Source organism: Oncorhynchus kisutch, linkage group LG12 (assembly GCF_002021735.2).
Source record: "Oncorhynchus kisutch isolate 150728-3 linkage group LG12, Okis_V2, whole genome shotgun sequence".
NCBI classification, from domain to species: Eukaryota; Metazoa; Chordata; class Actinopteri; order Salmoniformes; family Salmonidae; genus Oncorhynchus; species Oncorhynchus kisutch.
Window position 1 is genome coordinate 56,716,243 of NC_034185.2, and position 22,690 is coordinate 56,738,932.

The 22,690-nt window shown below is 41.1% G+C and overlaps 2 protein-coding genes across 2 annotated transcripts in view; one reads left to right on the forward strand and one right to left on the reverse strand.

Moving 5' to 3' along the window:
- The window catches only part of LOC109878628 (lipopolysaccharide-responsive and beige-like anchor protein), a gene marked incomplete in the record, with an annotated part of 260,305 nt that overhangs the window by 168,964 nt on the left and 68,651 nt on the right, over positions 1-22,690 (forward strand). Inside the window, 4 exon segments of the mRNA XM_031837867.1 lie at positions 1,517-1,641; positions 2,052-2,069; positions 8,414-8,557; positions 11,016-11,152. Coding sequence (XP_031693727.1) covers positions 1,517-1,641; positions 2,052-2,069; positions 8,414-8,557; positions 11,016-11,152 — 424 coding nt within the window.
- On the reverse strand, positions 12,833-17,830 carry LOC109878636 (protein mab-21-like 2). Its single transcript, XM_020470848.2, has one exon. The coding sequence runs from the start codon at positions 14,308-14,310 to the stop codon at positions 13,231-13,233; it is 1,080 nt and encodes a 359-aa protein (XP_020326437.2). The 5' UTR covers positions 14,311-17,830; the 3' UTR covers positions 12,833-13,230.

Genomic DNA, 22,690 nt, shown 5'->3' on the forward strand with positions numbered 1-22,690 from the left:
TGGACGTACTGACTTACAGCGCATTCAGAAACTATTCAGACCCCTTGACTTTTTCCACACGTTACAGCCTTATTCTAAAATTGAGTAAATAGTTTTTCTCCCCCTCATCAGTCTACACACAATACCCATAATGGCAAAGCAAAAACAGGTTTTTAGACATTTTTGCAAATGTATTTCGATAAGAAAAAAAATATTATTTACGTAAGTATTCAGACCCATGAGACTCAAAATTGTTGCGCACGAATACTTCTTCACCCTTCTGACGCAGCACCTTGGGTTTCCAAATTTCTATTTCACCATGCTTCTATAAATCAGTACACTGGGATCTGTTTAGAGGCTGACGCCATACACCAACCCTAATGCAACCTTAACAATAACCCAAATACACACCTGCACATGTCTTAGACCACTTGTTTTTCTCAGTGCTTTAATAGTAAATTGAATGTGTGAACCCAGCTCATAGGTGAAGAAGGGAAGTGTCTGGCCTCCGTTCTACTCTACTGAGTTAGAGGGATTATGTTGTGTTCTTCCGTTGTGTTTTCATTTCTAAATGCCGAACACATTCCCTCATAATACGCGCAATATGGAACACATTTGCGTAATTTAGTTTGACAAATTACCAGCTATTTCTTCTCGAGCAGTAAATTAGTTATTTAGATTAGGCAAGCTTTTTTCAATAGGGGTGGGTGGAAAATAACATCTCACTAATGTTGGAAAGAAATGTATTTCCTCCTTATGCTGTGTGAAAGAAAAGTAATTAATATTTTAAAATTTAATTGAAATGAAATCCCTTTGAGTTTTAATATTTTATTGCCTATATGTACACAACACAATGCTGTGTAGTGGTTGTGACTCTTCATTAAAAGTTAACACTTTCCAAGTCCCTGAGATTGGGTATGTGTCCAAAATGGCACCCTATTCCCTATTTAGTGCACTACTTTTGACCAGGGCCCATAGGGAATAGGGTGCTATTTGGGACACGATTTTAGTCTGAATGATTTACAACTGACCAGGCCTGGGTAAAGGAGGAGGTGCAAATTGGGAAGAAACAGAGGCCTGTGGACATTGATTAATATTGGTAATGCCATCCCCCTCTCCCGCTTCCTTGTTTTTGTAATGGCGTTTTGGGACCAGCCCGGGCACTCGCCTGCTACCCGGGTAGAGAGGCTAGAGCCGAGGTGCCCTGCTGGGTCCCAAATGAGCCTGGAATGGGAGCACATCGGAGTGTGGGGGAAACTGATCACTCTGTCAGCTGCTCATTCCACCATAATGTATTTTGTGCTCGTTTCACGAGAGAGAAAATATTGTTATTTTCAAGGTCAGGGTTTTAGGTGGTCTATCTACTGTGTTTATTTGTTGTGGTGTTGGGGGGAAAAAGAAGACACCCAGCATAGCAAAACAAGGCTGTCTTTATGCTGCTGCTGGCCTCGCTACTCTGCAATGTGATTGGGGCTATAGGCTACCACCACGCTGTTCTGTAATTGCTAACACATGTGCTACCTCTGTTCCCCTGCAGCCGTCCTCGGGAGTTCTGGCGCCTCGACTACTGGGAGGATGACTTGAGGCGGCGCCGGCGCTTCGTCAGAAACCCCTTCGGATCCACTCATTCAAAGGCCACGCTCAAAGCTGCAGCCGAACACGGTCAGTCAGCCCTCCTCGTTCAATACCCAGCGTCCTTTGCTCAAACCCTCCGTGAGTCTGTGCCCGCCTGTGGCAGCAGGTCCACGGCAATAATAATAAGCACTACAGTTGCCATAAGTGTGTTATTGTACCACAAGAAACAGTAAAAGAAATAAGAAAAAGCACACCCTCCATTTGAATTAAATAGTTCACACAGTTAACTGCCTAACCTGTCTCCCCATTAGTGTTAGCTATGTTAGTACGCAGTGTTCCAATAGGCCCTCACACATTCACATCCTGTCCCTTCCTGGAACCCAAAACTTTTACTTAGAATTTCTCCCCTTTGAGTTATTTAATGTCTGAGTTGGCATGAACCTTCAGTGGGAGCAATGTGAAATGTGTGTTTCCTTTTCTTTCCTTTTGCATGACAGTGGTGCCTGGCATTAATGGTAAGTAATATGTCAAGCCTCCCTGACTCCACCAAGCCCTTTGGTTGGTCTTCTCCCCATTTTCCCATGATGCATTATCATTTGACTTGTTGATAGAAAGCAGCAGTTGGGATCTTCCGTTCTTTCCATCTTCATTTTTCTCTTGAATATTTAATTTGACACCAAGTAGAGCAGCAATTAAAATAATATGGGCTCACTAATTTAAAGGGGGGAATGTTGATTTCGGCTAGGTAGGAAAGTATTGTAGCTGTACAATGATACAAATATAAATCATTTGAATCCCAGTCGGTATCTCACCTCAACTACCTTTGTTCCATGTTACTTTCCCTGCTTTAAATTCCCAATCATGGCATCATGTACAAAATGTCCACCATCTCAGGGGATGACTTGTACTTGACTTGATAAAAAAAGAACACTGAAGCTATAGTGCCAGAATCACATGTGTTCAGTTTGATCAGCTCAGAGATGTCATTCTGTTCATAAAGAGAGCCAGGTGAGGAGGACCAATGATGTTGATGCCCATTTAACAAACCTGCCTCTTTATGATGTCAAATCTTAATTGGCTAAAGGTCAACAAACAAAGATACATTAACTTTCACGGGAATAATTAGGTGTTTCTTTGAAGGTGAATATTATATGAGGGCTAATTAGTTTAGGTGAAATGAATCATTTTGGAAATATCAGGACTATTAATTACACAGTACGTCTTGTTTGTGTGTGTTGCAGAGAGAAACCCAAACTAGCTTTGGTTGCTCTTGACCAATATCTCAACAGTACCATGTGGTAAAAGCAAGTCAAGGATCGTGTAACATCAATATTACCTAGAAGACAGAAGTATCGATAAAACCAACAGTATTGATGACCTTTTACCTCCAGGACTGGAATTGGGTTTGAATTGATCCTTTCGTTTCCCTGGACTTGCTTTAAAAACAACAGGTGCAGATTCTGTTCGGAAGGCGTTTATGTAAAGTGTTAAACCCCGATTTCTGTTGAACTTCCTATGAGGACAACTAAACCAAAGTGAACCAACAGTTGAATAGTCACCGTCTCATTCTTAGCGATAACTAGGTTGGAGGAAACGTAGAATCCATTATCCACATTGGCCGTAGGACACATGTTCTCTAGCGTTCGAGTAGGAGGGATGTTTTCCCCGGAGTAGGCCCTAATCCCTAGTTTCTGCTAAAATGTTATCCTGCATATCTTGGATATTAACTAGGGAGTGACGTACACTACTATTTTCACACCACTAAACCAGGCTGTGCTGGCCTGGTTGCTGCAACCATGCTGGAATATACAACGTGAAAAGGGAATGTCCGACCCAGCACAGCACGGTTCTGGTCGGCACAGTGTGAAGAAAGGTTTTAGTCATCTACCACATTCATTGGCCAAGTAGGTGCAGGAGTCCCCAGAGTAGAGCCTAATCCCTAGTTTCTGCTAAAACACTAAAGACCGTATTCCCAGTCACACCAGGGTTAGTGATCAGGGCCGTGCCTGTCTAGGCCTGTTGGTTTTTACCAGCTTAACCTATTGCACTCCATAATAACGACCTGTTTCTGGCCCGAAAATGTCTCCAATATGTCACAGGGATGGAGGTAGTCCCCCCCCAAAAAAGTGACATCAGTCCTCTTGACAAACGGCCCCGTGACAGAAGTCAATAAGAATGTGATCTAAAAGCAATAAGCGTCTGGCAATCCCAGCATCCTCGTGGGCCCGTCGGGGACCGGGGACGGGCGTAATGTCTGTGGTGTGGAGATGCAGCTGGAGGGTGGAGGGGCCTGAGGACCACTGGTCCTTCTCTCTGTTACGCTGATGCTCTCTTTCTCGCTCTCTTTCTCTCTCTCGCTCGCTCTCTCTAGGTTTTTCTCTTTCTCTCTTCTCTTTGTGTGTCTCCCTAATTCTCTTTTTACTTTTCTCTCATTCTCGTTCCCTTCATCCCTTTATGTTAGATCGTTTCAAATCATCAGAGTTTCTTTGGTCACGAACACAGGATACAGCAGGTGTAAGCAGTGATGCTTGCTGACATCCTCAACAATGAATGTTGAGTAGGAGCTCGACACAAGGCGACGTCTGTTGGCGCCATCTTACAATTTTAGTGCAATGAAGAACTGATTACGAAGGCATATGATCGTTGAAGCGTCAGTTGGTGACTTGTAATTGTTCTCCCCTCTCCATCACTCTGACTCACTGCTCTAGTAGGGGGCATCATCAGTAAGTCAATATAAAACATGCTCTGGATATATTCAACAACATAGGGAGGACATATTCTGACATATAGGGTGTGTTTTGCTTTCAAAGTCACTACTGTAGTAAACATAGCTACCAGCCAGTCTTGGTAATACCTCTACAGAGTATTGCCCTGTTAGTTGCGTATGCACACACACACACGCGCGCGCGCTTCCCTGCTGCATTTGGGGGAAAGAACATATCATTAAAATATCTCTTTGACTTGAGGCCTGACTGCGGCGTCCATTTTCTGATGTAACCTTTCTTGTTGTTTTCATCGACCCGACATTTGTAACGGAAGTGGAGCGCAAGGCGAGAGTGCAGTCGTGAGTTTTCAAACAGGGAACAGAGGTCATATCTGGCTGTAATTATTCTGATCCCATGAAACAGGGAAAATAGAGAGAAAACCCTTTAATGCATGATCACGTCTGCATTTAACATTTATTTCCAGCTACTAGAGTGATGGCAACACTTTTCAAATCATGAAAACACACTCAAGAATAGAAATTAGACAAATTTAACCAGTAAGAGAATTTAAAAAAATAACTTTTTGGGAATTTAAAAAGTTGTTTTCCTGTCAACTTATTTAGCAAAAAAAAGTGCATTGTTTGTTTTACAAAGTATAAGCATTTTACAAAGTATAAGTAAACCCTTTCGTAAATGGCATCTTTTTATGTAAGATCTGTAGGAGGAAAACATTCCTGTATTTAGGCCATATGGACAATCCTTAGATTCTATACAACTGTGATCATTCATACCCAGCCAAGAACCTTGAGGACCATTTCCACTCTGAGAGCCCCAGTTGGCCTGCAGACGTGTGGCGGTCAGGCTGGTTGGGTCGGTGAGGGGGCTAGTTATGTATTTATGGCTGGAAAGAGACATCCTTTCTGGGGATTGATTTGGTCCTGCCCTGGGTGAAGGGAGGGCTGTGGAGGGAGGCTGGAGGAGAGGTGGCTGGCAGAGTAAATACTTGAAGACTAATGTCTCTGTTCAGCAGATCAATACTCGCCTCATGACTCCAGCTCCTGGCCATGGTCTCGTTAAAAACACATTTGTTAATTCTGACAATTTAATTGCTCTTGACCAAGCATGCCTTGAGCTTTAGTAATGTAAGCATATGAATTAGCATTTTGAACCTCTGGCAATAGGGAAATGACCTGGGCCTCAACGTAGCATGTCTTTAATATAGCGTGAACGTAGCATTTTCATTTTGAACCTCTGGCAATAGGGAAATGACCTGGGCCTCAACGTAGCATGTCTTTAGTATAGCATGAACGTAGCAATTGAATTTTGAACCTCTGGATAGAGAAACAATGGGGCCTGAATGTGTAATGGAGACATGTTTTATTCACGTTTGTGCGTGAATGAATGGTTTAGGTGACATGACCTGATGGGTATTTTGTTTGTGGCATTCCGGCTTCTTTCGTGTTGTCGCTTGTTATATGTTGTAAAATGTGTGTGTGTTTTATTCGGAATTATTTGTCAAGGATTTATAATACATCCACAAAACGCCAGACATTCACACTCTCACTGAGACTTCATATTTAAGCATTAAGGTCTGAGGGGGTGTGGTATATGACCAATATACCACGGCTAACCGCTGTTCTTAAGCAGAACGCAATGCGGACTGCCTAGATACAGCCCTTAGCCTTATACCACAACCCTCGGAGGTGCCTTACTGCTATTATAAACTGGTTACCATCGTAATTAGAACACTTCTCTGTACATATATCATATATCAAAAACATACATCCTATCAATTATGTTTTCAAGAATACTATATTTTATCTTATGTCATTATGTAATATTGGGATACATGTATCAGAAGTATAATCTAATAATTGAGTTTTTATTTTCTTAACTTCTCCTGGCTGTTTATTTTGACTTACAAAGTAGTTTTGAATGCAGCACAGTGTTTGTAGAATTGTATTTGCACACAACAGACAATCTAACATGACCAATTCTGATAATACTACTCACGACTAACAAGTAAATCATTCACAGCCTATTAGTAACATTTATTGGCAGACTAGTAAGTTGATATAGTAGCAGTAGTTGTCACAGTAGTGTTTTCTTCTTAGTTGTAACACAACCCAAGACCCTTCCACATCCATATGCTAGTGTGTTGAGTATTGTGGTCTTCCCAGGGTGAGACTTAGTGAGCATGTTTATGACAGAATGTACAGAAGTTCAAATACACATGTCTGCCTTTTTCAACTCACTGCTGTCAGTGAGAGAAAGTCGTCCCGGCCCATCGGTCTGTCCAGTCAGTTCACTTGGACGGTGTGAATATACTATACTATTGTAGCATGTGGTATGTATTAGAGATCTGGTAGTCATTTCAGTGCCGCTAACTAAAGAATCCTCCAGGGAGACTTAATTACAGGAAGACCAGTCTAAATATCATTGAGCTGCATATTTTCCATGACATGAGATTTCTCAGCTCTCTTAGACTCGCTCTCTCTCAGCTCTCTCTCTCTGTTCTCTCAGCTCTCTTTCTCTCCCAGGTCTCTCTCTCTTTTGTTCGTTCTCACTCTGCTCTCTCTCAGCAGTTTTGGAGTCCATATATTATAGTTTGTGATGTTGAGAAAAATGCTAATTATCTTAGGGTCTAACCCCGTCAGGTGATGCTGCTCAGAGAGATTGGAGGGGCCACTGGGTCACTGTCCAGTGGTTGTGTAGTGGAGTGCAAAGAAACCATGTTGAGTGTAACACACACACACTCTCTCTCTCTCTCTCTCTCTCTTTCTCTCTCTCTCTCTCTCTCTCTCTCTCTCTCTCTCTCTCACACACACACACCAAGGGCCTGCATGATGAGGGTTCTGTAAATGTTTGCAGAATACTGTTTCTCTTAAATGCTTTTGGACCTCAAGTCATGTTAAGTAGAAATAAAAAGGAAAGGCAGTAAGCTTTGGAGGCTCTTTTGCTTTGTTGTAATATCTTTGGCTCGTGTTTCTGGATATTGGATTTGACCAGAATCATTTTTTTGTTTTGATGACTTGTAAGGGCACAGCACAGGCAAATGGTGGTTTTAACAATGCATTTTATATTTTCTTATCAGTACATTTTATACTTTACATACAATGTTGTATATCTGCATTAGAAATACACTGAAATACACTTATTGCCTGGGTATCAATTAAATAAAACAATTGGATTTTAACTATTAGATTAGTGCCATTCAGGTTAAACAGTAAACACAAGTCGATACAATGTCGCGCTTTGACATTGTAACCTCACTCCCGTTGCCATATGGGTATTGCTAGCCTACGTTGGCACAGCGCCATTGGAAAATAGCTTTATGAGATAAGATGAGAGTCCGATTTGTTAACGTAACCTTTCATGTTCATAATAACCCCGAAGGCTCCCAAGAGTCATTGCTAGTGTTCCAGCTGGGTTTATGGCTCTATGATAACTTGACAAATTTTACAATAATATATGAAAATTGCATGAAGTTCCACTTAAAATTGTTGCCAGTTTTCTATCATGGTTTTATAAACTTGTTTTGATGTTTCCATCAGCTTGCAGCATCTTTACGTTGATGTTATTTTTCGCATGGAGTTTTTTAATTGTACTAAGAATCATATTAGCATTAGATCCGTGTTGCATCTGAATGTGCACTTGAGTTATAAACTATTAATTTGTCATAATTATAGCATTATTACATTTTTATCAGACTTATTCATGCTATTTTGTCAAATCTTAAAATACTTGTGAACAATTTAATTTCGAATCCATTCTGGAATCCAATGCAAGACGTCAAGATTTAGCCTAAATAATTAAAGACATTTCTGGCAAAATAGACAACTCAACTCAATGAATATTTATATTGAAATTTGACTATTCACTTTACTTTCGTATTACGAATTATTGATCAATTAAATATGCTACAATATGAATAGATTATATAGCCTTGCATTTTCAGTCATCTTTTTAATTTAACATCTGTCATACCTGTGATATAGTAAACTATCATTAAATATAGCCCAGAATAGCAGCGTATTTTTTGTCTATATATTTCAAACGCTTCTTGTTAGGATACTAACCTCTGTACAGAAAAGTAACTTGGTAAAAACACAATTACGTTTGGATTGCGGTTTAAAATGCTTTTCTTCTTTCAGCTCCGGAGGAAGATATCCTCAAAGGCAAACAGTCAATCAGAAGTCAGGCGATGGGAAATCAGAACTCTGAGAGTGAGATATTGTTGGATGGCGACGATGACACTCTATCATCCTTGGAGGAGAAGGAATTGGAGAACCTAACAGGTAACGCATGCAGCTCATCCGTTTCATGTCCCCGCGCGCATCATCTAGAGTGGGCTGGGTACGCACGTTAGTTGCATTCTCCGCCTCCCGCCTTTAAAGCGTCTCCATTGCTAACGCACGCGGGTGCTGTTAGGGTACTTTGAGGCGCGCATGCAGGATAACGGGGCTCCGGAACGGTTAAGAAGGGGGGATAACCTCCCCAGCGCCTCCCATTACCCCTGGAGTCGCATGATGTTTTGTGATGCTCTGGCTTTGGGAGAGTAGAGGATAATAACAAACACAAACATGTCCTATTGGCGCGTGTTTACAAGTTCACATATCTCAAAGCAAAGCTCATTTTTGTTTGTAATGAAATTATAGTACAAAAGTACCAACACGCTTGTGTATTATGATTCATAGTTAGCTTTTGACAGTAATTATAAAAAAAATATATAATAATCGGGAGGTTGAGAATAGGCCTATAATTGTAGAAGTGAACTGTGCATTTGGTCTTAATGTTTTTGGCCTCGAGGTTCATTTCTATTTTGGGGCCTACCTCCGACTTCCTTTATGTTAAATGTTAAATGAAAACCGCAAATTTGTACTCGTGACAAGTACGATATTTTGATACATGCGTCCCATGTGGGCCTATTTTATGATTGGGCATAGCGTATAGGTGCACTGCTTTTAGCTAAACGGTATTATTTTCACATTTTAGAATAGCACTATGGACGTTAAACATTTCTGTGTCTTTAGTTGTTTATGATTGCTCTAAATGTGCAGTTTTCCTATGTGAATCCATGTCGAATAAATAGTATAGGCGGAGATCAAAAAGACTATAGGCTTTGTCGTTAACAAGACTCAAACACATAAAATGATATTGCTGTCCAATTTCTTATCCACTTTAAATCCATTATCTCACATCCATATTGATGTAAATGATGCTCCCTATACCTGGAACTCCTATAGGCCTATTAGTTACTTTAATAATTGGATTGCATCCTATATAATCCTCAATATCCCCACATCATGGCTTTCCACTATGACTTGTTCACCCACTGTAGACTAATATAAATGCGCTCAGAGCGCAATTATATGAAAACACAACGCCCACGATGACAATAGGGTTAAGGGGAGATTCCATGCATAATAAAGTGACATGGATTCTGAAATGAAGTGGAAATTGTCATGTGGGTCTCCTACTCCTCTGACTAGACAGACAGACAGGACGCAGCGTCCCAGTACAGGCAGCTGTCTGTCGGAACAACACCAGGTGTAATTGAATGTCTCCATGGCAGTGATTGAAAAATGTTATTTCGCGCCTGGATTACATGCTAATGCTCACAATGCTCGGAGGGCTAGGGGGGAGGGAGGGGTGACGGCAACAAATGAACATATCTGTTTATTCCATAGCCATCCGTTTCGGAAAGACGTGGGTGCTTTGGGGAAATCAAGCCGGGCTCTGAAGCCCCTTTCTGCCGCGCGGCACATCTGCAAATACAATGCTTCTGCACACGTGGAGCGCGGGGCAGGAGCGGCAAGAGCTTACACGTTTCTCCCTCGAGCGGCCTTCTCATTGTCATACTGGCATAAATTAAGATTGATGAGAGATTAAACAGATGTAGCAACAGCCCGCAATCAATGGGGCCTGATTGACAGCTGATTCTATTTTTTGACAAAGCTGGTCTGTCTTGGGTTACGCAGATGCTGGTATTTTATTTTACTCAGCGGGTCAAACCACCTCTCCCTCCCTGTAGTCTAAAGAGGAACTTTTCAGATCATGGTGATTCTGGTTTCAGTGCTTACAAACACGCCATATTATATCGAACTCGATCTAGCAAGGAAATTAGGTCTAGTAATAATGCTAATAATAATTGTGAAATGTAAAATTGCATTCTTAATTTAAATTGCAGTTACACAAATCATTTGCATGCAGGTTTAAGCTAGAAATTATACAATTGAGAATCAGATGTATTTTTCTTCTTGACCTCGCATTTGATAGATAGGCCTATACAACCGACCCATCGCCTTGAGCAGGGCTGCCCACCCTCTTCCTGGAGATCTACTGTCCTGTAGGTTCAGTCCAACCCCAATTTAGCGTATCTGATTCCGCTAGTTAAGGTCTCGTTGAGCAGCTAATTAGTAGAATCGGGTGTGTTAAATTAGGGTTGGACTGAAACCCCACAGGACGGTAGATCTCCAGGAAGAGGGTTGGCAGCCCTGGCCTAGAGCAAATATTTTCCCTCATTAAAAATGCATATGTGGCCTTCTCTATATTGTTATGGTATTTTCACGGAGACAAAAAGAGCCATCAAAGTCAGTGCGTGCCCTTGTTGAGTTTATATGTTTACTTTTACACGCTGTTGCCCTTTGAAAAAAACTCTCGTTTTCTCGAGGAGGGGCAGGGGGTGATTTTTGTAAAGCGGGCTAATGTTTGCTTTCTGGCCCGTGCCGTTGTTGGGCCCTGTCTGTCTCCTAGGCCCTGTAAACATGAGCACTAGCGCTCAGCTGGTCGCCCCGGCGGTGGTGGTGAAAGGAACGCTGTCCATCACTGCATCTGAACTCTACTTCGAGGTGGATGAAGATGAGGCCAGCTTTAAGACGATCGATCCAAAGGTAAGAGAAGGGCTTTAACTTCCATTGATCCAAAGCAGTCCCTCCCGCCATTCTGTAAAATCAGCTTTCAAAATGTCTCAGGCCTTTCTCCCAGTCCTTCCCTGACCCCAGCACATCCAAGTCATGCTTTTCTACAGCCTAATTGTTTTGTAAAGCCTTTATAATAATTTAGTAAATAACTCCAACCATGAACATGCGTAGACTAAAAGCCTTTAGGCTATTGCATGACGACTGTAAGCAGCCTCGACTTCTGCGATCATTATCAGGTCAAATAATTATTGAATAATCTAAATGTAGATCGAGACTCAATAATCTCTATAATTGAGATTATAACAACCGTATAGGCTATGATGCTGTTATGTGGTGTGTGTATTTGCGTCGTGAAAGTTAACATTAAGCTATAGCTTCACTCGTGCTTGAATTGCATTGGTTTAGTGGGCTACGTCATTGACAACATCACGTCCCTCTGAAAACGGGTGTTTGCGCTGCAGATTCGATACACAAAGGCCTCAGAGCCTGCAGAAGCATCACAAGCAAACGTTTCAAAAATAAGTTAGTCTATCGCACATCATAATGTGCCTGATACAGAGAAAAGACTAGGCTTGCTCTTCTTCCTTCGGGTCTTTCAGTTGTTCGTGAAATACAGCCCAGGAATCAGGAATAGTGTGTTGGCCAATGGCTTATGTTGTGGTACATTTTGTTGAGAATAAAAACCATGAAATTACTTGAATTTATTATTCGACACCTTTGAAACGTAGCCTATATGACTCATTTGAATATCCTAAATAACAGGCTATAGTAATTAGTATTCATTTCAAAACATCCTCTTTCTATTTGTATTCAACAGTTCAGTGATAAACCAAATAGGCTGCTGCTAATGGATAGCCTACTGTACCAATATTCCCGCGTGGTGTTTAGTCGCTCGTAGCGAAAGCAATATGAATCAGGTCTCGTTAAGAAATGGGCCCCGACTTTCCCTGGCTAGTCATTGAGTGACAGTTGTGTATCTTTTTTTCAGCAGTCTGAGCCCAGGGTTATTGGCAACAACAGTTATAATCATAATATAGTTATAACAACAGAAGTTCATTAATCAACATTTGAGGTTTTGATTTTCATGCGTTAATATGTTTCTATTGTAACGGCAAATGAATTAACCTGAAATTAGCAATGGTCTATTCTGGTGAATGGGCCTACTACAAGTGGTTGTTGTGTTTCTCTTTATCCTCGTGCAATTTCTCCGTTGAATTATAGCCTATCTCCCCAATAGTTAATACACAGTAATAACAGACATGCATACTGGTGTGTTTAAATATTATTTTTGCAGCCATATAGCATATCGACATCAAACTGTCGAGTAAATAGACGTTATTCTTTTGTTAAAACAATTTTCATAAAATTGAACTAAATTATAGTGTGATATATTAATTATTCCAATACGAAAATTAATGCATGTTCTCTGATATGCATAATCATGCAGAACTCGTATTTTGTATCAAATTAATCTAGGCCCAAGATTTACCGAATGTAAATGTATCAACATTCCTTTTTTACGCACATTAATTATGTTTTTTTCACACAGGAATTGATTTCACGATCCTCTTTATCTCGTAAATATACATTTGTATTACTCTTACTAAACAATGCCAGTTCTCACAACATGTATACAAACACAAGGCCAAGTTGTAATGTAATTTTCTTTAGTTTTATTAACATTTCAGTTTAAGGTCACGTAATGAAAAATTGGAACTTGGCACACTACATTTTTATTCTTTCACTTAAAGATTTTGTGCATATAATTTTAAATAAACATTTATTCACTTTGTGAAAACATTTTAAAACAAAACGACAACAAAAAGTATTACATTTAGCTTAATGTACCTTCACGTTCTCCCTCTCTGAATGTCCCATTACACTCCGTTGTAAAAGGGTTTTTTGTTTGCTTGTTTTTAATTTCTCAATTGTTTCACATTGCTCGGAGAAACCAAGATCATGACGTTTTCCTCCACTCTGAAGTGATCTCAAAAAACGTCACCTCGGCCCTAAATAGCAATAGTATCACAATAAGACAATTCAACAGTTTATAATTTGTCCAAACTTTTTGCATTAGTGAGGATTTCCCTCGCCAGTCTCCACGTCTGCTTTGCGGCAGCTTCCAGGGCCGAGTGGGGCTTCCCCTGAAACAGGTCCAAATTTGGTAAGAAATAATGGGGGCATCTGCGGCACTGCAAACACGAGATGAGCTGCAGCAGAATTCCGTTGATTCGATCTCCGAGGCAGGACTCGTCCCAGTCGGTCTCTCTCGGGTGTTTCTCACACTCATACAGCAGCAGGGTCTTCATGTGGTAGCTCTGGAGTGGTTGACCGGGTAGCTCGAGATGACGGTCGCGGAGAGTCTTCAGGACCGAGAGGCATCTTTTCCTGCATCCCGCCATCAGGAGCCTATTCTCGGCCTCGCTGAACTGCAAGACCCAGGCGTCACTCTCAGCCGAGCTCTGTTTCCCGGTCAACGAATAGCACTCTTTGGAGAGCAGGTTAAAGCCCTCGGCCTTGACCTCGGCCACCCGGTTCGGACCAGGCCAGGGGATATGGGGCATGGGCCACTGGGCAGCGCTCCTAGGCCAGATCCCTGTGCACTTGAACGCAGGGGTGATCTGAACCACGTATCTCTCCCGGATCCTTAGTTTTACCTCACTTGTATCTGCAACCATTTTAACCACGTCACGGTAGCTACACTTATCCACCGCTTGCGCCACCAGAGTCTGAAACCTTGAACGGATCTTCCGGGCGGAAAGGTAGCCCGAGGCCGTTATGAACTCGACCCAGAGAGACATACTTCTTTTGCGGCCGTCGCTCAGCTTCAGTACAGCGCAGCCGGGCAGAGAACCGTCGTCAACAAAGTTGAACACTCCCATCTGGTTGAGGTAGAGGACCACCTCGAACTCGTTGGGGGCTATGACCTCCATCCCCTCGAAGCGCGCCTCTATCTCGCTGAGAGAGGAGATGAACCGGGGTTCCTGGACCTCGACCTCCTTCAGGACGTCCGACACTACCTTACACACCTCCCGGATAGTCTTTGCAATGGCCGCTTTTCGAGTTTGGCATCTCTCGCTGTAGTATTTGTTGAGCTGGTAGACCAGCTTTGCCTGCGTCGCGATCATGTTTGGGCAGAGGTCCGGGCTGTACACCGGAGAGTCGCAGTACGTTGACGGATCCAATGCTTACCGGTAAAGCCAGAGGCGAAACGCTCTTCCCCAAGCAATGGAAAAAATATATAATTAAACTTTTTTTGCGTACACAGCGGATGGACGTCAGACAGTGTCGGAAGGAAACCGATAGGGATGCAACGTAATAGGCTACTAAATATCAGTCCAAGTCATATGCAGTAGGCAGCCCCAGAATGGGGTGGGCTCAGTGTACAGTATAATACCGTCCGTGTCCTCGCGCTTGCAGACCCTAAAGGATAAAGCTCTGGTCGTGACCACTCATCTCTCCTTGTCCGTTCGGTTGCACGTGAAAACTACGCGTTATTCTCCTACCTTGTTCCACTGTTGTCCACACTCAGCTGTGCGAGCTGGACTTGTGTAGTTTATGAATGGTCCCCTAGAAGAGTGAAAGGGGTCGGGCTTCTCCTCCTGCAATCAACGGCGGAGCTGTCAGTGCAACCAGCCAATCAGAGGCCTCTCCGAGAAGCACTCTTTCACGAGAGGCACACTTTCGCTCTCCAACATCCTGCGCGCGGAGCCTCTGCTCCCAGGTCGAGATATAGGAAGATAAACGGTTCCTTTTCGTATACACACTTTGTGCTCTTTTCTACGAAGTATATTTAATACGTTTTAAAGACAGCTGTGTCTCTTTTGCCTTGACCTAGCCTTTTTTTTTTCAGGTGTGCACGTGCACAATATAAAATGGAAATATTTAAAGGAGAATAGGTTGCGCATTGAGTGATGCTGGATACCTGGCAAGGGAAGTGTTTATTTACTGTCTCGCTTCATGTCTGAATGGCATCAATTTGGAACCCTTTTGTTTTTCTATGGCAGTTAATGAGGCTTGATACTACTTTATAAACATCAGCACTAATGTTTTAATCTCTTTTGACAATGAAACCAATACGTTTTTTAAATGTTGTACATTTATCGTATGTATGAATTATTGGACTATTCGTGCATTTGCATATTTCTAGTGAGTTGCTAATTTATGTATACCAAGCAATATTTTGACTGATGTTTTATGACATTTATGCGTCAAGAAACAAGAAAGACCAATTTTATTAGAAAGCGCGTCTCCAGGCTGCGGGTTCAACACGGTGTGTGATAATCAGGTTAACGAGATAAATCGAATGTTCAGTGAGTGTACAATATTTCTAATATTTGTGTTTTTTTCTCCATAAAATAGCATATCATTATGTTTTCCTGATTTTGAGTATTTTTTTCTCTCCAGTCTAATAGGCTAGAAGTTGTTAACATTTCAAACCACTTGTCTTAAAGGAAATGCTTTTTGTTTGTCATTTTGTGCCTAGTGATTTCATCTTGGTGTATCGTGACAGTAGTGAATAGTTCAAATTAAACCCAGTAATTTCCCTCGGATATCGGATTAAGAGCAACAACCTTCCCCTCACTGAAATGTGGTTTATTGTATTCCCATACAAATTTGGCCTACTAATTTCCCCAATATTCTATCGGCTAAACTAACATCATATTACTACCATATTTGACCCATTTCATGCCATTGCACAATTTAAGAACGGATAACAATTCCTCCTAGAATGGATGCGCACTACACGCACCTGCAGTGCAAGTTTTAGCACGCGTGTAATTATAAAATGTGATGAACGATAATAAGACTATAGGCCTATTATTATAATTAACATCGTAAGACCCTTTGAGATGTTAACGTGGTATTCCATAGTTCTTCAATACTATGTTTGGGGCCTGTTTTATTGCAGCATATTTGCCCTTGTCGTTTTATAAAGCGCATGTTACATTTAATAATGCCTAATTCAGAAAAAAAAGCTAAAGGTCTGATGTTTATCTTTTCACATTCATATTACAACAATTTAAATATGTACTTGATTTCCAAGAAGCTCAATTATATTTTTAAATCACTCTAAAGTCATAAACAGACGGCTTTTTCTTTCTCATTGTGCGCTGTGCGTGGTTTTCCAAAAATGCACGTACTTTTAATCTGGTCATCGCTTTATCGGCGCGTGAACCTTGTCGGTGATGAATAATAAACGGACAGGCGTTCTTCGCGCGGGCCCGGGATTGTAATTGAAGTCCTCTTATCACCCCAGACTTCATGTTAGATGACTTAAGAACCAATCACCGTCTCCTCGCGGGCACAGCACCGAGACGCGCGGGGAGAAGGCGGGGTGTGAGACTGGTCCTCAGACAGTGATGCTGCAAAAGAATGGCCCAAAAAGTAACGCATCAGTTAAATGAAAGCTACTTAAGTTAAAGTCCTGTTTGCAAAACTATTGATCTATCTGCAGCTCTGAAGCTTCTTTGCCCGTCCTCCCGCTGTAGACTACTCAAGTTAATGAGGCGCAGGTTGTTAGGAGCTTTGGCATTAAATTCATTAGGGAGTCAATTGGACATTCTCTGTCCAGTGGACATCGTTTTTATGCCGGGATCCCTCGAGGCTTTTGGCCTAATTAGACATAAGTGTTTTAATTGCAACGACTTTTAGCTATTTGGAACTGGAAATATCTCCAGATCCTTGTTGTGGTGTTAAGCAAAGCACCCAACGATGCAATGACGCAGAGTTAACATTGCTTATCAAACATCTATATTAATGATATGAAAACCTTCTTTCGCCTTATGTACTTTATGAAGTTATTTCAAATGTATATTTGATCCCTTTAAAAATATATTATCATACAATAGTCAGCGAAGCTAATTTAACACGTGTTTAGACACAAGAGGGAAAAACCGCTTACGCAGATTATTTGGCTCTTTAAACAGAGACAGACTAACTTTTTAAATGTAATTGATGGTAATATTATTAAATGACTGAAACACTATTGTCTCAATGTTATGCAGGCTTTATACAGCCAATGCCTTTTCTTGTAGTTTAGGATTACAAAAACACAACGATTATTTCCCATTTTGGAGAATATGCTTTTTGCGCCAAATATACATTATGTTTCCCACAGATTGGTCAGCATGACCACGACACAAAGGTTAATGGACTGAAACATTCCTGGAATACTCATGTACTCTATTTAGCTTTAGTTTCTCATTCTCACCACATTCATTGTAGCATCGGGTTTAGCTGAAAACTGGAAAATGCAACCGCTGAAAATACAGTGTGGATACTGAAATAAGCCACAAAGTTGGTAGAAACCAAGTGATAGTGTTTTTCAGTTTTTCTCTGCAAACAGTTTTTCTGTAAAAGTTAAATTATTTTTTGAAACAGTAAAATGGCAAATGCCTGTGGACTTGACGTTCTCATAGCTTCCAGTAGTGTTGATGAAGCTACTAACACTACAGAGAGTACAGATGACTGTAGTGTAGGAGATGTGGTTGGGTGATATTTGGGGAGACATCTTCTATGATATGCTACTCCAGATATTGCAATATCTGATACAATTGTTTTGCGCAGTTAATGAGTAAATCATTCCAGACTGTGCTTTTTTTTGTGCTTATTTATGATCTTAACTTTTTAAATAAACTTTGTATTGTGAAACAGTAAGGCTTAGTTAATTAATTTAGACTTCATTTTCAACATATTTAAACAGCCTAACTGATAAAACTTCACAGTTTTTGATTTGATAAGTTCAAATCGAGTAGTCTTGCACTTCCCCATGTATCGTCAATGTCAAATATCACGATATTCAATTTGATCATATATTGGCCCAACCCTAGTAGGAGACCTCGGGACAGATTCACAAAACTCACTCTCTTGAATAACCAACTATAAGCCTGGATGTTGAAAAACTATAAAACTGTAGTTAAGGGGTGTTTCTGTTGGGTATTTTAATTTAATTGAGGGATTTGTTTTATTGGCTATTTCCTGGTTCAAGTTAAGGAATGTAACCTCAAGTCTGTGATTAGTTTCACTTATGATGAGTGTATTTGGTGTTTACACATACAGTGCCTTCGGAAAGTATTCAGACCCCTTAACTCTTTCCACATTTTGTTACGTTACAGCCTTATTCTAAAATTGATTTTTTTTAAAATTCCCCCTCATCACACAATACCCCATTATGACAAAGCAAAAAAAGTTATTTTTTGTTGTTGTGCAAAATCTGAAATATCACATTTACTTAAGTATTCAGAGACCCTTTACTCAGTACTTTGTTGAAGCACCTTTGGCAGTGATTACAGCCCCGACTCTTCTTGGGTTTGACGCTACATGTTTGGCACACCTGTATTTGTGGAGTTTCTTCCATTCTTCTCTGCAGATCCTCTCAAGCTCTGTCAGGTTGGATGGGGAATGTTGCTGCACAGCTATTTTCAGGTCTCTCTAGAGATGTTAGAAGCCACTCCTCAGAAAAAGGCAGATGACAGCATGATGCTGCCACCACCACGCTGCCACCACCACCATGCTTCACCGTAGGGATGGTGCCAGGTTTCCTCCAGACGTGAAGCTTGGCGTTCAGGCCAAATAATTAAATCTTGGTTTCATCACACCAGAGAGATCCCACACCCTCCCTTTTGTACACTTGTTTGTTTGTTACCTATGCATAGTCACTTCGCCCCCACCTACATGTACAGATCACCTCAACTAGCCTGTACCCCTGCACACTGATTTGGTACCGGTGCCCCCTGTACATAGCCTCCTTATTTTTATTGTGTTATCTTTATTTTTATTTTTTTATTTTAGTTTACTCGGTCAATATTTTCTTCTTGTTGAACTGAACTGTTGGTTAAAGGCTTGTAAGTAAGCATTTCACAGTAAAGTCTACACTTGTTGTATTCAGCGAATGTGACAAATAAAATTTTATTTTATTTTTTTGTCATGGTCTGAGAGTCTTTAGGTGCTTTTTGGCAAACCAAGCAGGCTTGTCCTGCCTTTTTTTGAAGAGTGGCTTCTGTCTGGATACTCTACCATAAAGGCCTAATTGGTGGAGTGCTGCAGAGATGGTTGTCCTTCTAGAAGGTTCCCCCATCCCCACAGAGGAGCTCTGTCACAGTGACCATTGGGTTCTTGGTCACCTCCCTGACCAAGGCCCTTCTCCCACGATAGCTCAGTTTGGCCCGGCGAAGGCCTCTGTGTTCTTGGGGACTTTCAATGCTGAAGAAATGTTTTGGTGCCCTTCACAAGATCTGTGCCTCGACACAATCCTGCCTCGGAGCTCTACGGACAATTCCTTCGACCTCGTAACTTTGGTTTTGCTCAGACATGCACTGTCAACTGTGGGGCCTTATATAGACATGTGTGTGCCTTTCCAAATCATGTCCAATCAATTGAATTTACCACAGGTGGACTCCAAGTTGTAGAAACATCTCAAGGATGATCAATGGAAACAGGATGCACCTCAGCTCAATTTCGGGTGTCTCATAACAAAGGTTCTGAATACTTATTGTAAATAAGCTATTTCCTTTAAAAAATATATACTTTTTAATACATTTGCAAAACCTGTTTTCGCTTTGTCATTTTGGGGTATTGTGTGGATTTATGGAGAAGAAAAAACATGTATTTCATCAATTTTAGAATAAGGCTGTAATGTAACAAAATGTGGAAAAATTCAAGGGGTCTGAATACTTTCTGAATGCACTGTATAGGCATGCTATACACACACACACACACACACACACACACACACACACACACACACACACACACACATGCAATCTGGTAATTTTCTCATGATCATGCATATTTGGTATTTTTGCATTAACCAACTGTTATATGAACCTGTTCCTATCTTTGGTTTATAGTTGGAGTGGCATTCATGTCAGTGTTGTAGTCAACCTACAACATACACCTCCTTTTTGTTGTCATTAGCAATGTTCTGGATCTGGCCTAGAACCGTAGTAGAATTGACGCTGTCAAGAGACGAGATAAGCCACATAGACGCAAACGTTCATTTGGAAGTTTCTAGCAAAAATACTTGAACTCTAACCGAACAGGCAACGTTACATTAGGTACTGCGTGATGTATGGTTTACTTACAACCTTGATTTATTGTGAAGATTTAAAAAATGCAAAACTGTTGAGATTTGACATTCTTTTCCCCTGAATCATGCCCGACTGGAGGAATAGTTGTACTCAAAGACCCTTGGCGTGCAGCTTAAGAAAGAAAAAAAGAACGGTTAAGGGTTTTTATTTTAGACTCCAAGACTGTTTAATATCAAAAGCGCAGTTCAGGCCCTGAGAGATGAATACACGCCCCCAAGTGTGTGTCCCAAATGACACCCCATTCCCTATATAGTACAAGAGCCCTATGGACCCTGGTCAAAAGTAGTGCACTATATAGGGAACAGGGTGCCATTTGGGATGGGACACACTCAAAGTCGTGAAAATGTCCAAATGTAAAGTAACATGGTAACTGTAGCTTAATGAAATATATGGTGACAGTAAGTATGACTTATAAAGACAAATTGTAAATACACTCTGAATGTCAGACAGGGTCAATATACACATATCTGGAATATAAATTCTTGCCTTCATAAGCGACTGAAGCAAAATTGTGTGAACCGGAGTTCAACTGATTTCACACTGTCGTGACAACACTGCACCTATTATGGGCAACGCATGCAAAGCTAGAATGGTATTTTTGTTGTGTGGGTTTTTGGTGTTCAGGTAGTGTCTATGCATGGATGTTATTATTGAGGTTATATTAGGTGTAGTTAGTCATCACAATGTCCTGTAGTTTCAGAGTGTGTGTGTGTGTGTGTGTGTGCGTACACATGTGCACGCACTTGTGTGTATTTTGGCCCCATCCTTTGACCTCCTTAATTCATACGAACATTTTGTGTGAATCATCTTTTGGACTCATCATTCACTATTCGTTTCAAAGTTATCACGGATGTTCCCTTAGCGTGTGGATCCAGAGGGACTTTTTTCAAGGAAAGGCTCGCTTTTGGCGAAGTAAGGCTGCTTATTCTTAAGGCTTGTCACACTTTCTTCTAGGGTTCAGCTGATTTGTAGGAACAGAACGAAAACAAATAGTCTCAGAACCATAGCCAAACAGAGTTCATTTCCGATAGCCTCCTTCAGAATCCATCATGTTAGAGTACACTACAGAACTGCAGAGATTCTAGAATTCGGTTTCATCTCCGTGTACTTCCGCTTTGGTGTCTGTGCCTTATATGGCATTTTGGATTCTGGCGTCTATTTGAAGTCATCCAAGGCCATGTTCAGTGCATCAATGGTGATTATGCTAATCATGCAGATTTTACACGTTAATACACATGCTATAATGATTATAATAATTTGGTGGATTTTATGTAGCCAATATATGCTCATGTAATGTTTTATGGTAATTGTATAACTAAAACTAGATTTATTACCATCAACACATATGATAGTATTCATGTAGCATAACGTGACACGTGTTATTGGACCAATCACAGCATAGAGCAACTCCGTACTTGGGAGAAATAAAAACATGTCATAGATATTAAACTGCTTCTTTTGAGGCTCTTTTCAGCCTTTTCGAAGTCATCGTTTATTCTCTGCCTATTTATCTCGGTGTGAAAACATCCCACTTTATCAGACGGCGCCTAAAGATCTTTCTCTGGTCTGTACTGAATAGAGTAAAAGAGGATGAGGCCTGCCTGAAGAGTCCGTCTTTGATCTGAGTCTGTGTGACGACTCCACAGTGATCCTCTCACTCCACCAGGACAGGGTCCATAACCCCTCTCTCTCACTTCTGCTTTCTGATAAGCACCCCTTTTTCTGACTCACTCGCTCTCGAAAGTACCCCCCTCCCCTTCCCCCAACACACTACCACATCTGCCCAGCTACTGGAGAGGCTAGCTAGTGAGCTACCAGATTACTCAGCCGAGCCCCAAGGGGTTATGGGATATACGGCTGCTGTTTGTTTATTTAGCACCTCGCTGGCGTACAACACAATGTCGCCAACCATCCCTCCTCGTGTGTGTTTGGTCTCAATGTATATTCTTAGTTATCTGTTTTCAATGTTGAAGGGAATCTTGACATCCATACAATCTGCAACTTGACCTGAACATTGGGTCTAAGTAGTGAGTCTGGATAACTCATTGGAAGTTGTATGGCAGGTATATGTGCTCGTTGAATGTATCTAATAGATGTTTATAATGGTGGTCATTCTTCTTTAGTGAAATCAATGATGACCAAGATGTATGTCATGGATAAGCTCTCTTATGCCTGTCTGGATACAGATTCATGTTCTTAGACTCTCCAGTCGCCCCACTGTGAGTAATGGTGATATTTGAAGTAGGAATTCTGACAGAATGAATAACTTTTCCTCAGTGAATACATTAGAATACATTGTTCCTTTACACTCTCTCTCTCTCTCTTGCTCTCTCTCTCTTGCTGTCTCTCACGCTCTCTCTCGTTGGAGAAGAAGAGCTATAAATAAGGAATACAGGAATTGAGTTCAGAGGCCTGA